Here is a 15,428-nt window from a genome sequence, read left to right on the forward strand (position 1 = left end):
CCCACCCCTCTAGGTGGACACAAAGCGCCGAGCTGATCTCCCTGTGCTATGCGGCTGCTTCCCACTAGCTGTCTATTTTACATTTGGTAGTGTATATATGTCCATGCCACTCTCTCACTTCATCCCAGCTTACCCTTCCCCGTCCCGTGTCCTCAAGTCCAGTCTCTACGTCTGCGTCTTCATTCCTGTCCTGCCCCTAGGTTCATTATGGTTTTCTGAGTGTCTTCTCAGGGGTTCGCCAGCCTCCCCTGTCTTCCTCTGAGCGGTCTCTGCTCAGGGCTGTGCATGGTGGCGGGTTTGAGAGCTGGGCTGTCCAGCACCCTGTGCTGGCCGGGGTCCCGCTCTGACGACGAGCATTTTTTCCTAGTTGCCATTGACCCCTCTTCCTGGGGAAGCGTCTTCTGCTGAGTAGAGCGTCCTCCGAGTGTCCTGGCGGCAAGTCCTTCGTCAGGTGTGTGCTCTGAAAGCACCGTCTCTCAGCCTTTGGCTCGTTTCTTCCTGTAACGGTGTCTTTTGAAGAGTGTGCACATTTTACATTTGCGTGAAGGCCAGTATGTGCACGTTTTTCTTTGGTGGTTCATGCTCTTTGGGTCTAATCCGAGGCGCCTCTGCCTAAGGCCACAGAGGTGCCTCCCGTGGTTCCCCGGAGGATTGGGTGTGACTACAGGCCTGAGGTGCGCGTTGCTCTTTGCGTGTGGCAGGCGAGGGGCCCACCGTCATGGCCACCTTCTGCGTGTGGTGTCCAGCTGTTCTGATACCACCTGCCCATGGAACTACCTTACTAACTGTATATATTTTTTTAATTAAAGAGAATTTCTTCTATGAGGTGAAAACATTTTGGTAGTTAAAGAAAATGAGGTAACTTGATTTTAACTTGGATACAGAAGCACTTAAGAAATAATACACCTTAGACACATAAAGTAAGAAGGTAGATTTTGGACAAAGTGCATAATTACAGTTTTTTGAGCTTTCTTTTGCATTGTTTGTGAGATCTAGCGGAAGTTAGGACTAAGGTCTGGTTTGAGCTGTAACTCGGGAGGGTGGAGTCCCCCGGGGAGACAGCCTCGGCCCCGCAGTTCCCACTCTTCCAGAAGGTTCCGCCGCGTTGCTGTTTGCACATCTGTGTTCGCGGGGTGCCTGTTCCCTGGACGAGAGGCCGCAGGCTGGGCTGGGACATCTGCAGGAAGCCTCTCAAAGGCAGCTTGGAAGCATATTTGAGAGTCGTGAAGAGTGGCGATCTGGGGAAATCTTAGAAGCCGAGTGTCTGCTTTTGACCAGGCCCTCGTGGTGAGGCGGCCCCCGGCCCATCACCCCCGGCCCTGGGCTTGTTCCCTCCTATGCTCCATCATCTGTTTATTCCCCACTTCGCAGCTCACACAGCGTCTTCTAGTTTAATTGTTGAGACATTCTGCTTATTTTAATTATAATCTCTTTTCTGCTTTTCAGCTGAAGGTTGTGAGTGAAATTTTCAGAATGTGATCCTGTATCACTTATGGGAAGAAGGACCCCCCCCCAACCCCTTTCTGCTCTAGAATCAATCTTTACATTTAGCACTTGGCCCTTTACAGTTAGACGTTGGTGTTTTTCATCCTGGTTGCCTTGTTTATGAAAAAGAGGTCAGCCTGGGGAAGAAGCCCTGAGCGCCTTTTCCCCTGCCCTGGGCGGTCGGTGGGGGGACATTTCCTGCCATCACACGCGTGTGTGAAATGGCTACACACACTCTGTCCCTTGTCTTGGTGGCCGGTCTCCCCGTCCAGCTGCCGGGGTCTCTTCTGTACGAGGAAGCCCCCTGTGGCATCACCAGGTGACCCGGAAGGGGTCCACCGCCCCACAGCTAACAGTCGAGCCCGTCGCGCCTCATCTGGCCCCTGGTTTGTCAGTTGTTTTTTTTTTATAGTTGAATTGCTGGCTCAAAGGGTCTGCACATTTTTAAAAAAAATTTTATTATTTTTGGCTGTGTTGGGTCTTTGTTGCTGTGCGTGGGCTTTTCTCTAGTTGCGGCGAGCAGGGGCTACTCCTCGTTGTGGTGCGCAGGCTTCTCATTGCAGTGGCGTCTCTTGTTGCGGAGCACGGGCTCTAGGTGTGAGGCTTCAGCAGTTGTGGCACGTGGACTCCGTAGTTGTGGCTCGCGGGCTCTAGAGCGCAGGCTCAGTAGTTGTGGCACACGGGCTTCGTTGCTCCGCGGCATGTGGGATCTTCCCGGACCAGGGCTCGAACCCGTGTCCCCTGCATTGGCAGGCGGATTCTTAACCACTGCACCACCAGGGAAGTCCCTGTCAGTTTTTTAACCTCACTATTTAAGGTTTTTTCTGAGTCACCGAGTCTGAGTTCATCACTGTTCAGAGGTAAAATGTTCGATGAGACGTTTTCAAGGTTGTCACTTAGTGGATGAGCTCTAGCAGCTGAAGGAAGGAGCCCCTGGGTCCTCGCTCAGGAGATGTCCCTGCCTGGAGGGGACTTGGGGACAGTCCTGTCACACACGGTGGCTGATGGCTCAGGCTGGAGGCCGTTCCTGAAGCTCGGTCCGAGCCTGGCTTCCCCGCTCTCCCGGCTCCAGCTGAGATCCACCTGAAAGCGGCACAAAATGAAGTCTGGGTTTAACCCGTGAATGTCAGGTTGCTAAAGGAAGGCCGCGGCTGCTAACGCGCAGGACAGCTGTACTGGCGCCACCCCTGCCCCCACGGAGTGTTTGCAAGGGTTTTAGTTTTTTGATAACAATGATCTAGTAAGAGCCTATTTTGTGACTTTATGTAACATCAAATTCTTTATCTATGAAAGGATTTGTTGCAATGTTAACTATTGCTTTCAACTCCCTGTTCTGTTTGTAGAATTTCATTTTTGACCTCATCGTCTTAATCCCTCCTTTTGAAGTCAGGCTGTGGTCTGCAAGGGCCTGGGAAGGACCTGCTCTCTCTCCGGGCGCCTGGCCGGTGCCCCCAGGCGCCACCCCTGCCCCCTGCCCCTCGCCAGGCTCCCAGCCTGTCTGCCCCGCAGGAGGCTCAGGACCTGGGAGGGCCCAGGGTCGGCCTCACACCCTCTCCCTTCTGGGCCCTTTCCTCCACTTTCTCATTTGAACAAGAAATTCTGGGGAAACTGGGTCTCCCCGCACCTCCAAAGTGGATGCCAGAGTGAGTGCAGGAGCCCACCCGGGCCAGCGTGGGGCGCCCTAGGCCGTGCTTGTGCGTGTGCCCGGCCCATCAAGATGACGTTGGAGAGTCAAGTCCCCTTAGCCCTTCTGGTCTCCTTCACAACTCTCATCTTCAGAATGACCAGTTCCTTCCAAGCTCCGTTGGACTGGTATCGTCCCTATACTGGGAGACGTCCCAAGTGCTGTTTCCAGAACTGGGGGCTTGAATTTCGACCTGGGTGCTCGGCCGACAGACGGCAAGGCTCGGGAGATGGAGGGTGCACTCGGGCGCAGAGAGCGTGTCCGCGTGTCCTACCACGAGCTGCTGGGGCTGTGCAGCTGGCTCTCCACTGGACCCGCGAGGGCTCCAGGTTAGGACACGGAGTGACCGCAGGTAGCCTGACACCTCACAGGCGTGTCTGGTCTCGATTCCCTGGACGGTGGTACCTTTCCTGAGTCATAAATATTCATGTGGGAATTTTTCAGTCGACGGCTTTCATTCCCTTCACTGTCACCTTACATCTCGTGGACCCTCACCGCTCACCCACGAGCATCTTCAGAGCGTCGACCCATGAAGTGTGTCTGTGGCTCGTGCTTGCCGGTCCCCCCCGCCCCTCGTTTCACGGCAGTTCTCAGTAACAGACCCCAGACATCCTTCTTCGAAACCCAACTTTTAGCTTTTCACATGTGGTTGGAATCTTTCAGCTAATCTTGATTTCTTGAACACGCTTTTGAACTTAAACTGTTAATATAATTTCATTAAAATTTTGGTTTTGAAATCTGGTGTTTTTTAGTTTTCAGTCTGTTACGGGCTGAATGTTTGTGTCCCCTAAATTCATGTGTTGAATCCCTAGCCCTGGTGTGGCTGTATTTGGAGATGGGGCCGGTGAGAAAGTCATCAGGATAAACGGAGGCCCTCGGCATCTGCGTCGCATCAGAGCCTGCCCTCCGTCCGCCCACCCACCGAGGTGAGGCCAGCGGGCAGGTGGCCGTCTGCAAGCCAGGAACAGGGCCCCGCTGGACCCAGATCCTGGCCTTTCCAGCCCCGGAACTGAGAACCGCTTAAGTCCTACAGGAGCCCGTGCAGACAGAGGCAAAGCCTTCATCTCAGTTTGATTTAATCCCTACACTTAGTGGCTAGAAACGCAAAGTCAGTGCTGATATAGCATTTAGGGATTGGCAGGAAAATATGAAAAGGCTTATAGTTTGAGAAAAAGAAAGTATCCTTCCAGAGCTTCGGCCAGCAGTAGCCTGACGCTACACCTCAACGGTGTCCTTAGTGTCTCGTATCCTTGGGGAGACGTTAGACCCATCCAGGTGGTGGCACCCAGGGTGTGCTGCCCTGTGGGACGTGACGCCCCTGGTCGGGGCCCCTGTGATGTCTCAGCCTGTTCCCCGGGGCCCTAGTGCCCCCAGGGCGCTCGACACCTGAGGGGCTCTGCTGAGGTGGGCCCACCCCACACCCCAAAACCCAGTTCCTATGCACCTTGCGTGGACAAATGTCCCTTTCCAGTTCGGGAGTGTCTGTAAACATCGGTCAGTGGCCATGTGTCCCCAGGGTGCCTGGGGCCCTGGCTCCTGGCACCGCCTACCCTGGCTCTTCAGTTCTGGTCCTGACTCCTGTCCAAGGACCACAGTCAGAAATCCAGTCTGTTGCAGTTATCGAACTGTTGTGTGAAAGCTGTCTGAGGCATTTTCGGTGAGCCTGGTGGGTTGGCTGATGGTGGTTCTTGCCTCCGTGCCCTCTGGTTCTGCAGCTTCGAGTAATTTCCTCCAACACGAAGGCGCACCGTGAAGCAGGCTGGGTCTGAGTTTTCTCGTGCACCCATCCAGGCGGCTAAGGAGTGGCCTCGTCACGGAAGTCGCTCTGCCCTCTGGGGGCCGTCATGGGGCAGGCTGGCCGAGCCCCCTCAGGACAGAGGGGACCCTCTGTCCTCCCACGTCTCCTGGGGAGGACCCCCGGGCTCTCGCCCTCGTCGTGTTCGGTTCAGCTTTCTGGAGCCGCCTGTGTCTTTGCCTCGGCGCTCAGCACCGCCCTGGCGTGCAGGTCTCTGCGGGGAGCTCGTGCGCCCCCAGGCCCCCGCCGTCCTTGCCTTGCACACCTGGCTCCGCGGACCGGGTCTGCGCTTTGTGAGCGGGCGGCCCACCCACCGCCCTCCGCTCACCTCCAAGCATGTGTCTGTGGGAGGAGCCATAGAACCACCACTTGGGGCCCCCTGTGGTGCCGCCTGGCACCTGCTGGCCCCACTTCCCAGGTGCACGAGGCTGTGTCCGGTCCTGATGCTCAGGCTGGTTCGGGGTCTCTCTGATTTCCGCAGCCTTGGGCCCTGATTCCCTGGGTTCTGAGGAGGGACCTGTCGTTTCCGGGACCGGCTCACGGGCCCGTCCCACATTTGAGGCTGCCCAGCTTCCCCCCGCCACCAGTGACCCCGCTGCCCCCTCCCAAGACAGCCTGGGGGTGGGAGGAGAAGGGGGGCCCATCCCTTTCCCCCCGCCTGCCTTCCCCTCCTCTCGGGAATGGTCTTGCTTTCCCATTTCCGTTGATTTCTCGAGTCACCACTTGTTTCCAGGGGGCCCTGGCCAGGCAGCAGCTCTCCCTGGGGTCCGTCTGGCGCCGGCCCGTTCTGGGGGCACCTCCAGGGCCCAGATGGTACAGGAGGCTCCTGGTCCTGCCTGTGCGGCCCTGAGCTAGAGGTTGTCACAGATCCTCTGTTAGTAGCAGCTTTCTTGAGACGTAATTCCCACTGCTGACGACTCACCCATTTAGAGTGTGATTTGCTGGGTTCTCGTCTATTCACGGAGCTGTGCAGCCGTCACCACAGTCGACTTTAGAACATTTTCATCGCCCCAGAAGGAAACCTGCACCCGTAACAGTCACCCCAAGACCTGCCCCCTCCATCTCCCCCGGCCCTTGGCAGCTCCCAGTCTCCTTCTGTCCCCGTGGATTTGCCTTTTCTAGGTATTCCACGTGGTGCACTCGGACAGTGTTTGTCCCTTTCACCGGGCATAACGTGTCCGAGGTCCACCCGCATTGTAGGCTGCACCGGTGCGTCGTTCCTTTGTACGGTGGAATCATATTCCTCTGTGTTTATCCTTCATCGGCAGGTGGGCGTTTGGGCTGCTCCACTTCTTTTTTTTAAAATTTTTTTTTAACCAAACCCAGTTTTCATTTATTTATTTATTTTACTTTTAATTTTTTTATTTTTTGTGGTACGCGGGCCTCTCACTGCTGCGGCCTCTCCCGTTGCGGAGCACAGGCTCTGGATGCGCAGGCTCAGTGGCCATGGCTCACGGGCCCAGCCGCTCCGCGGCATGTGGGATCTTCCCGGACCGGGGCACGAACCCGCGTCCCCTGCATCGGCAGGCGGACTCTCAACCACTGCGCCACCAGGGACGCCCTGCTCCATTTCTGACCGTCAAAGGTGCTGTTGCTCTGAGTGTGGACGCGGGTCTTACCCCTCTTGGATGTCCTCCCACCAGTGGAAATGCCGGGCCGCGTGGCAACTTGGTGTCCACCTTCTGAGGACCCGCTACGCTCTTGCACCGCGGCCGCATCATTTTACGTCTTTACCAGCAGCCTGGAGGGCTCCAGGGTCCCACGTCCCGTTGGCACTTGTGGGTGGCAGCCGTCGCAGAGGGCGTGGGAACGGCGTCCTGGCGCTGAGTCGCGTTTCCCTGGTGACGAACGGCGCCGAGCACTGCTCACTGGCCGTTTGTGTGTCCTCTTTGGGCAAATATCTGTTCATGTCCTTTGCCCGTTTTTAAGCTGGGGTGTTTGTCTTTCTCTGGAGCAGTGAACTCCTCTGTAGTGTGTAGACGGGCTCTCGTGTCAGGCGTGCAGTTTGCAGATGTTCTGTCCCACGCATCCTCTCGCCGTGTTGATGGTGTCCTTCGAGGCCTTCAGGGGTTTAGTGTGTGACGAAGTCCAGTTTAGTATCTGTTTTAGTGCTTGTGCTTTTGGTGTCGCAGCTGAGAACCCGTGGCCCAGCCTGAGGCCGCGGGGGTTTTCTAAGGTTGTGTAGTCTGGGCTTTTTGGTCCATTTTGAGTGTTGCCCCTTCTCCGAGCGATGTTCAGCCCCGGCGCAGACCCGCTGTCCTGGTGGGCGCCCATCCCCGGGTTCTGGCTTGAGCCCCACGCGAGGTCTTGGCTGTGATGGTCACCACCGTCCTGGGACTTCGTGTCGGGCCGGGTCGGGCTTGAGGCCAGGCCGCTGGGGTTCAGGACGCTCGTGGCTCCGGCTTCTCCTAAACTTGCCTGCTTGCTGTTCGGAGGGTCCTGAGTCGCGGGCGAGGTCTCTAACGTGTGTTTCCCTCCCCAGACGCGGACTTGACCGTCGCTGAAGCCAGCAGCTCCGACAGCCGCGGGGAGAGGCCCGAGCTCTACGCGCATGTGGACGAGGGGCTCCTGGGAGGAGAAGGCAGCTACCTGGGAGCCCCGCTCACCCCGGAGAAGGACGACGCGCTGCACCAGGCCACCGCGGTGGCCAACCTGCGGGCGGCGCTCATGAGTAAGAACAGCTTGCTGGCCCTCAAGGCCGACGTGCTGGCGGACGACAGCTCCCTGCTGCTGGAGTACCTGCCCAAGGGCACCCACTCCCTGTCCCGTAAGTGCCGCGCGGGCGCGCAGTGTGGGCGGGAGTGACGCGCCTCAGCCCGCGACGGATGTGCTGAGGGTGCGTGCGTGTGGGTCGTGGCGGTCGAGGGGCCTTCGGAGAGGAGGCAGCGCTGTCGGGGCACCGGGAGGGAAGCGGCCGAGTGCCTGTGCGAACGTTCGTACTTGAAATCGAGGCATCTAACCCTAAACCCTGAGCGGGCTGACAAGTGCTGGGCCGTGCGGGCCCGGGACAGGGACCCCTGCTGGGGAGGCCTTGGGACGTGCCGGGCTCGGGCTCCCTCTGCTGGCCTCGCCCCCTGCCGGTGCCGACTCGTCCTGCCTGGGGAGCGTGGCCAGGCTGCAGATCCTCGCTTCCTGCCAGGCAGTGCCGCGGGCACGTGAGATTTAACGAGGATTTGGGTGTTGTGTTTACACCTTGAGTGTCTCCAGCTAAATTCCAGCTGCTCACAGCAAATAACAGAGTACCCTAAGGAGCGGGTGAGGTACAGCGGTGCTGGCCGAGGGTCCCCAGGCGCCGGCCTGGGAGGGTGCCACGCCCCCTCGGCTCGGGTGCTCTGACACCATCCATCCTGGGTGCCCGGGTCCTGGGTGTCTGGGGCAGTGTGACCATGTCTCCGGCGTCCCGAGAGAAATGCTCTGTTGGGTTGGTGTCTGTGAGGGAGAGTCGGGTGTGGCCCCGTTTCCCTCTTCGGGGCAGAGTGACACACCCCAAAACAGGCGGCTCTGAGTGCAGAGGGCATGGGAAGGGCCCCGTCCCAGGGCCCTGCGGTCCAAGCGTGTACGGCTGGCGGGGCTGTGTGTGGGTCCCTGAGCACCGCTGAAGGAAGCAAGGGGAAAACTGCAGCCAGTGTTGGGGGTCTGGGGAGCGTGTCTTTCATTTTTACTCTAACCTTAAAAACAATATTTTCACGGCTTTGTTTTCATGAGCACCAAAATATCCTAAGGATTGTGATGAAAATTGCTTGTGGCTAATGAAGTCTGACCGTGGAGAATAGCATCACGTTCTCTTTATTTATTGTGCCGGGTCCGAGGCAGGTGGGACGCCAGGGCGGTTGTAGGGCTTGGCGGTGAAGTCAGATCCAGGGGTGCATCCCCGAGGCTGTTGGACACACTTTAGAAAATCCGCTTAGGCCTCATTTTTTGCATCTGAGAAATGGGAATGGCAACGGTCACTCACACAGTTGTTGGGAACGTGAAACGCGGGACATGTAAGCAAAGTGTGTTTGATAAACGCTCCGCAACATTAGTCCATTTCCCGCTCAGCTCAAACCCTGAACTTGTCAGCAGACACTGTTGGGTTTGTGATGATCTGATAGCTTGAGGAGGTGGTCCTGGGGTATCTGCAGTATCTGGGGTTTAGAATCGGCGAGTCCGCAGGTGAACGTCCCGCTGAGGGGACGGCTGGGCAGCTTCACAGACGTCGTGGAAGGAGCAGGCTGGGTGTGTAGCTGCAGCGCTGGACACTTGTTCTGGCTCTTTCTGGACACTCCCAGTTGGTGGGAGTGAACCCCACGTGTCAGAGTCCCCTGGAGGCGCAGCAGCTCCTCCGGGGCTGAACCGCGTTGTCACGAGGGGGACGGTTTCTCGGTGTTTCTCCTCCCGTCCCCGTGTCTGGCAGCCTTCTCCTCCGGGGTGGGCCTGTTCCCCAGGCCTTTGGTGCTCTGTGCAGAGCTGTGCTAGGGATGGGGCAGGCGTCCGGGTGGCCCGAAAGCACCGGTTGCACCCGCATTGGTCAGGCTGTTAGCCGTGAGCCAGGGGTCTGACTGTGGGGCTCTGGGACGAGTGAGGCACAGGGAGAGATGCTCTTCACTTCCAAGGGCCCCCCCCGTCCTCCGGCCCTGTCCCTGCAGAGGCCCAGACCCGGCCTGGCAGCAGGTGGGGCAGCTGGGCGGAGTCAGAGGGCAAGCGGTGACCCTGTCGGGTGCTCTGTTCCCACGGACACGCAGTCGGGCAGCCGCAGCACCCCGGGCACGTCCCCAGGCCCCGTGCACGCACATGCCCCCCTTCGCAGTTCGCAGGGAGCTGGGCGCGGGGGAGTAGAACCCCATCCACTCTATTTTTAGAACGTCCGTGACTAACCCGGGGTGAAGTCGACTAGTGGGTTTTGATATTTTGTTATTTCTATTATGTTTTAACCTCTTTGCTGTAAATACTCTAAATTTCCCACTTTTTTTGTTAGCTCTGCCCTTACGAGAGGGTTGAGAAGTTGGCGGCTGGGAGCTGGTGACTTGGGCCGTGTCCAGGGGGCCAGGCATGGGCTCCCATGTTCCCTCAGGCAGAGAGGCTGAAGGGCTGGCTGGAGGAATGGGTTGTTTTAGAACACTCTTTTCTGACATCCTAAGGAAAACCTGCCTGTTCTGGGCATACACTAAAATGAGGAATGGAAGTATCCAGAGAAGAACTTCATTTTCCAAGACTGTGCGGTCACCTCCCTGTGGCAGGCGTTCCGTCCCTGGCGGGCAGGTGGGCAGGGGTGGCGAGCTGCCTTCCTGTGTTGAGCCGGGGCTGGACGGCCCCTGCGGAGCGCCCGTGGGCGCATCTGCTCCGTGACGTTCAGTTCACAGGCGCCGGCTTCTGTGCACGGATGCGACAAAGCATCAGGCCCCCCAGAGCCCCTGCATTCACCCCCTGCCACCGCTCTGCTTCCAGACGGGCCACGGTTTCCGTTCAGTTGCAGAAGTCGTCAGGGGTCGCCCGACGGGAGCGTGCGGATGGGGAGACCCCTCCTGGGTGCCGCCCACCCCTCCTGGGTGCCGCCCAGTGGCGACGTGAGCCCTGAGCCCAGGCGACCCCCAGTCCGGGGAGCACAGGGGACCTAAAAACACATTCAAAGGAGAAAACTGGATTCACACTGGGCACTACTGATGGCAAAGCAGTGGCACCGCCCCCCGGGCTCCAGTATGGAGACACCCCCAAGCTTGGTGGGTGCAGAGCCTGGCACACTTCCTCTGGGGAGGCCCGGAAGGGAGATGGGAGCCCTGCGCTGCTGTGTTGGGGGTCCCTCGCCCCGGTCCGGTTCGAGGGCGTTGTGGGGGCTATTTCCTGGCTCTGGCCCCCAGGCTCCTCAGGTTGTTAACAAGATTTTTCCAGGGCTGAGCCTTTCGTTTTGTGATATTGGGGGGCCCGTAGGACCGGCGTCCCAGTAGCCATGACTCGTGGTTGGAGGAACGGGGGAGGGCACGTCCCCGTCGTGATGTCTGACAGTGGCAGCTGTGTGGTGTGGGGGGTGCTGAGTGGGGCTCTCGGCCCTGCTGGGTCGCCCTGGTCTTGAGGTGGCGAGCCCTGCAGTGTGTCAGTGTGGCCTGCCGGGCATGCAGTGTTGAAGAAGAAAGGGGTGGTGGTCGCAGATGTTCAAATTAAATGCAGCAAATCCGCAGGCTGTGCAGAGCCGTGACCGATGGTCCTTTCTGGAAGGTTCTGGAGCCTCCGAGAAAAACCGAGTTTCCTTGCTTTCCCAAGTCTGATAGCGTTTGGCTGGCAGTTAAGTTCCACAGATGGTTTCGTTGCTGGATCATCACTGTTTAACTGATTTCTCCATAAGAGGACTTTTGTACTTTTTGTTTTGATTCGGTTTAAGTTGATTCTTTTGCTCTCATTACGTTTGCAACAGGCGGCTGGCATCCCACCGGTTAAAAGTCACTGTTCACTGAATAGAAACCGTGACCAGCATGTTCATGGCACACAAATGGAGCTATTTCCCTGAGCTGTGTTTGTGGGTGTGTGTTGATCTGGGAGGGACCTTGAAAAATGCTGAGAGAACATGAGTAACTTTGATTTCACGGGGATGAAGTGGAGATGAAGCAGGCACCCTGGGTATTGGGGGCTGAGTGCCCGAGGGGCGGCGCCGTCCCCAGACTCCCAGAAACCCCGACTGTCCTGTGCACGTCGCCGCCACGGCTCCGGCAGCAGTCGAGGATTCCTCCTGACGGCGATGGGCAGTGCTGCCCTGTCTGGCTGGAAGGATGTGCTGCTACGGAGGAGAGCTCAGACCTGGGGTGGTGGCGGGCGGGGTCTGCCCTGGACCGGGGGGCCACCAGCCGCGGGCTTCCCCCGCCCAGCTTTCCTCCGGGGACGCCCCCGACATCTATCGGGGGACAGTGGCAGCTGAGTTCGTTCTGATTGTGGCTGAAAGAGTATTTCCTTCTGGTGTTTAAAATGATCAAGGACTTTACCTGAGTCTGGCTTGATCCTGGAATCTTAAGCAATCTCTTATGAAAGGGCATTTGATGGAAGTATTACCACCCTTTTAGGTAAATAGTCAGGTCGACACACCACGAAGGACTTTCCAGAAGATCCTTCTTCAAGCACAGGTGAGCGTGTGCCACGTCCACGCCACGGGTTCTGACTTCCTGTGCAGACACCCCATTGCAATCACGTTGCTTCTGGGAGAGAGATCCCGCCCCAGACAAGTCACGTGTGGACACCCTGGCGCTTGGGAGTGGCGAGCTGATAGAAGCCCCCAAACGCCCTCGCCCACGAGATCCGGGCCTCGCCACATGGCAGCGCACAGCTCACCGCAGGATAGCCAAGGACGGTGCTTCCTGAACTCTCTACAGCCCGCCAGCTGGTGTCCGTTCACGTGGGTGAGACTCGTTTCCTGTGTCCCCAGGGCCTGGCGCCAACCCGAGTCACCTCCCTCCAGCCCCTCCACCCTCCTGCACTCAGAGCCCGGGATGCCCGCTCTGGGGACCGGCCAGACGGAGCCCAGGGAGCCGGCCACCTCCCCAGCCCAGGTAAGACGGGAGGGCGGCCAGCCACGTCGGGGCAGCCCCGGCCAGACGCCCGTCCACCGCGCATGTCCTTGCGGGCATGGCGCCCCAGAACCCGCGTGCTCAGCATGTCCTGGGCGAGCCTGTGTGGTCACAGCTGCTTTCCCGTCCACCCTCTGCTCCACAGTCCCCTCGGCCCCATGTCACTCAAAGTGACACAGGTGTCAGCTTTGCAGTAATAGTTGCAACATGTTGTATGAAGTTAAATCTGTTTTGATATTTAAATTAAAATAGTTTTTGGAGGCATTTCCCCCCTAATATACAGACTCATACAGCAGCAGGTTAAAAACCCAGTTCCTCAAACTGAGCAGCGCCGGCCCGTCTCCACCAGGTTTTGCCCCGGTGCCGATGGCTGCGTGTTTGTCCCGAGGCGTCTGAGATCCACTTCCTGTGCCTCAGGTCACAGCTGCTTATTTAAAGACAGGTCTGTTAGGTTCCACTGTTTCCCTGAAGGAAAAAGTATTTAAGGAGGGAGAGCTTGAGCACATATTTTGTAATTTGAAATAAATCAAATGCTATTCCCCGTGCGTTTGAAAACAGGATGGTTTTGGTGGGAGGGGCAGGCGTTCGGTTGACGTGGATTTTTCGCGCGTCCGTTCATCAAGAATTAACTGCAGCTTCCTTTCCAGACGTGTGGCGGTTTCCGTGCGGTGACTGGACGGGGACACGGTGAGTAGGGGGTGACGCGCGTCTGCACTCCAATCTTCCCGATTCCATCGCGTCCCGACGGCCTGTAACTCATCTGTCTCTCCTTCTAGGTCGACGTCCCTCGGACCGGGAGGCCTGGGCCGAGGGACGGGCCCCTCCGGAGGTGGCTCCAGCAGGTGCCTGGGGTTTCCACGGGGTCCGCCGGCCCGGCCAGGATGACCAGGGTCTCCTTCTGGCTCATTGTGTGGCCAGGAGCACTTTCACGGCCTCGATGGACTTGCCCAGGGCTCCACCCTGAAGTCAGCTAAGGAGCCCCAAAGAGACGGACGCCTCCGCTGCGGACAATGGTTTTGAGGCGGCCAGGCTGGAACAGGCGCTTGGCACTTGGGGGCGGACGCTTGCACGGGCCTCTGTGCCGCGGGCAGCCTGGCGTCGGGTCCAGGTGGCCAGCAGGTGATGGCAGAGCTGGCACCAGGCGTCGGTGTGAGCCTTTAGAACGGTCACTTCCCAATCCTTCACCAGGCCTGGCGAAGGCCTTTCAGTGCCCAGTGGCGGGCAGGTAGGACAGGTGTACCTCCAGCCTCCAGGCAGTGGGGATTGTGCCAGGTCTTGGAGCAAAATGTCTCTGAGCCCGTTACCTTCCAGAAAGATGTGCGGCTGAAGCGCAGCCTCCACGACCTCGGAGTGCCCTGCCTGCCGCATGTGAGGGAGACAGAGTTACCAAACTGGCTGCCTCTCAGAAAGAGCACATTGTCCCTGCTGGTGTCCAGCCGCCCTGGACACGTCGGGCCCACGTCTGCGGGTGGCCGAGGGTGCAGCGACTCCAGGACCCTTGGCCAAGCAGCAGGTGGACTTAGGAAGGAAGCAGGCGGCCCATGCCAGGTTCCGAATTCCTGGAGTTGCCAGGCCCATTCCCACCCCCTGTGGCCGTGGCCATGGTCAGGGCGTGGTCCACGTGCAGCTCAGGCTGCCCACCTGCCCCAGTCCCTGCAGTCTTTATAATCATTAGACGAGTTCTGAAGATGGGGAAAAGTTGGGCTTTGAGAGAGGCCCAGGATGCTTGTTGCCAAGGTGACCTCACCGGAGCCGTGTCCCTGGGAGTTCAAAGACCTGTCGGTGGTGTCACTCCTTCTGAGAGGGTTTATTAAGTGCCTGTTTGCATATAAACAACATTTCTGAGAAAAGGAAGCTTTCCTTTCCTTTTTTGCTGGTCACGGTGGGATTTTTGGCTGTTAGGTCGCAGATATTGTGTGTCCAGATGGGGTTACGCTGTTGTAGAATGCACGTGTGCACCACCCACGTTGGGCCCTGGGTTACCTGCGCCCCCAGGAATGCGACCCTGTGGCTGCTTCCCTGTTACTTGCTCGCTTGTGGGACTTTTCCCTGCGTGGGTGGAGCGTGACCTGCGCCTGCAAGGAAGCCTGCCCTGTGGAGAGGCCCCGCACTGTTGTGCAAAAAGGCTTTGTTAATTTTTTTAAATAATGAAGAAATTTCAGAAAGTTTCCGTTGTACCTAAGAGAAATAGGTTTGTTCACTGAAGCAGTATTTACAATATCCAAGATATGGAAACAACCTGAGTGTCCATCAGTGGATGAATGGATAAAGAAAATTCAGTGTGTATACACACACACACACACACACACACACACACACACACACACACACGTGGGATATTACTCAACCATAAAAAAGAATGAAATAATGACACTTGCAGCAACATGGATGGATCTAGAGCTTATCATAATAAGTGAAATAAGTCAGACAGAGAAAGACAAGTACTGTATGATTTCACTTACATATGGAATCTAAAAACAAAAACAGACAAACAAAAAAAACAAACAAACCCATAGATACAGAGAACAAACAGTTTGGTGATTTCCAGGGGTGGGGGTGGGAGAAATGAATGAACTGTTTTGGTGCATTTTTTAGTTTACGTGAGTTAAATTTCTTTTTCAGATAGAGAGAGAAAGAGAGATAATATCTTTTCTTTTAAAAAAGATGTATAGATGGTAAAGTGATGGGAACATAGGAAACATTTTAAGATAGATGGCCCCTGAGTTTGTTCTTAGTTCTAATATTATTTCCCTTAAAACAGTACTGTCATCCAACATAAGAAATTTTAAGCAAGTTCATTTAGGTATTCCATTGCTTACATTTTATTGAATTTCTCATTGAAATATCCTGGCTCAGGAATTGATTTCAAAGAGTTTTGAAAAATTTATCAATATGTAATGTTAATCTTTCTTGAATACAAAGGATTGCAATAAGA

The 15,428-nt window shown here is 56.9% G+C and overlaps 1 protein-coding gene across 1 annotated transcript in view; it reads left to right on the forward strand.

Moving 5' to 3' along the window:
• Window positions 1-15,428, forward strand: part of ZBTB46 (zinc finger and BTB domain containing 46) — a 54,016-nt gene that overhangs the window by 26,362 nt on the left and 12,226 nt on the right. The window contains exon 3 of the mRNA XM_027086707.1: window positions 7,447-7,731. Within this exon, the coding sequence (XP_026942508.1) occupies window positions 7,447-7,731 (285 nt within the window). The remainder of the gene's footprint in view (window positions 1-7,446; window positions 7,732-15,428) is intronic.

This window comes from Aethalodelphis obliquidens, unplaced genomic scaffold (genome assembly GCF_003676395.1).
Source record: "Aethalodelphis obliquidens isolate GAN/ISIS:26980383/991018 unplaced genomic scaffold, ASM367639v1 scaffold57, whole genome shotgun sequence".
Classification (NCBI taxonomy): Eukaryota; Metazoa; Chordata; class Mammalia; order Artiodactyla; family Delphinidae; genus Aethalodelphis; species Aethalodelphis obliquidens.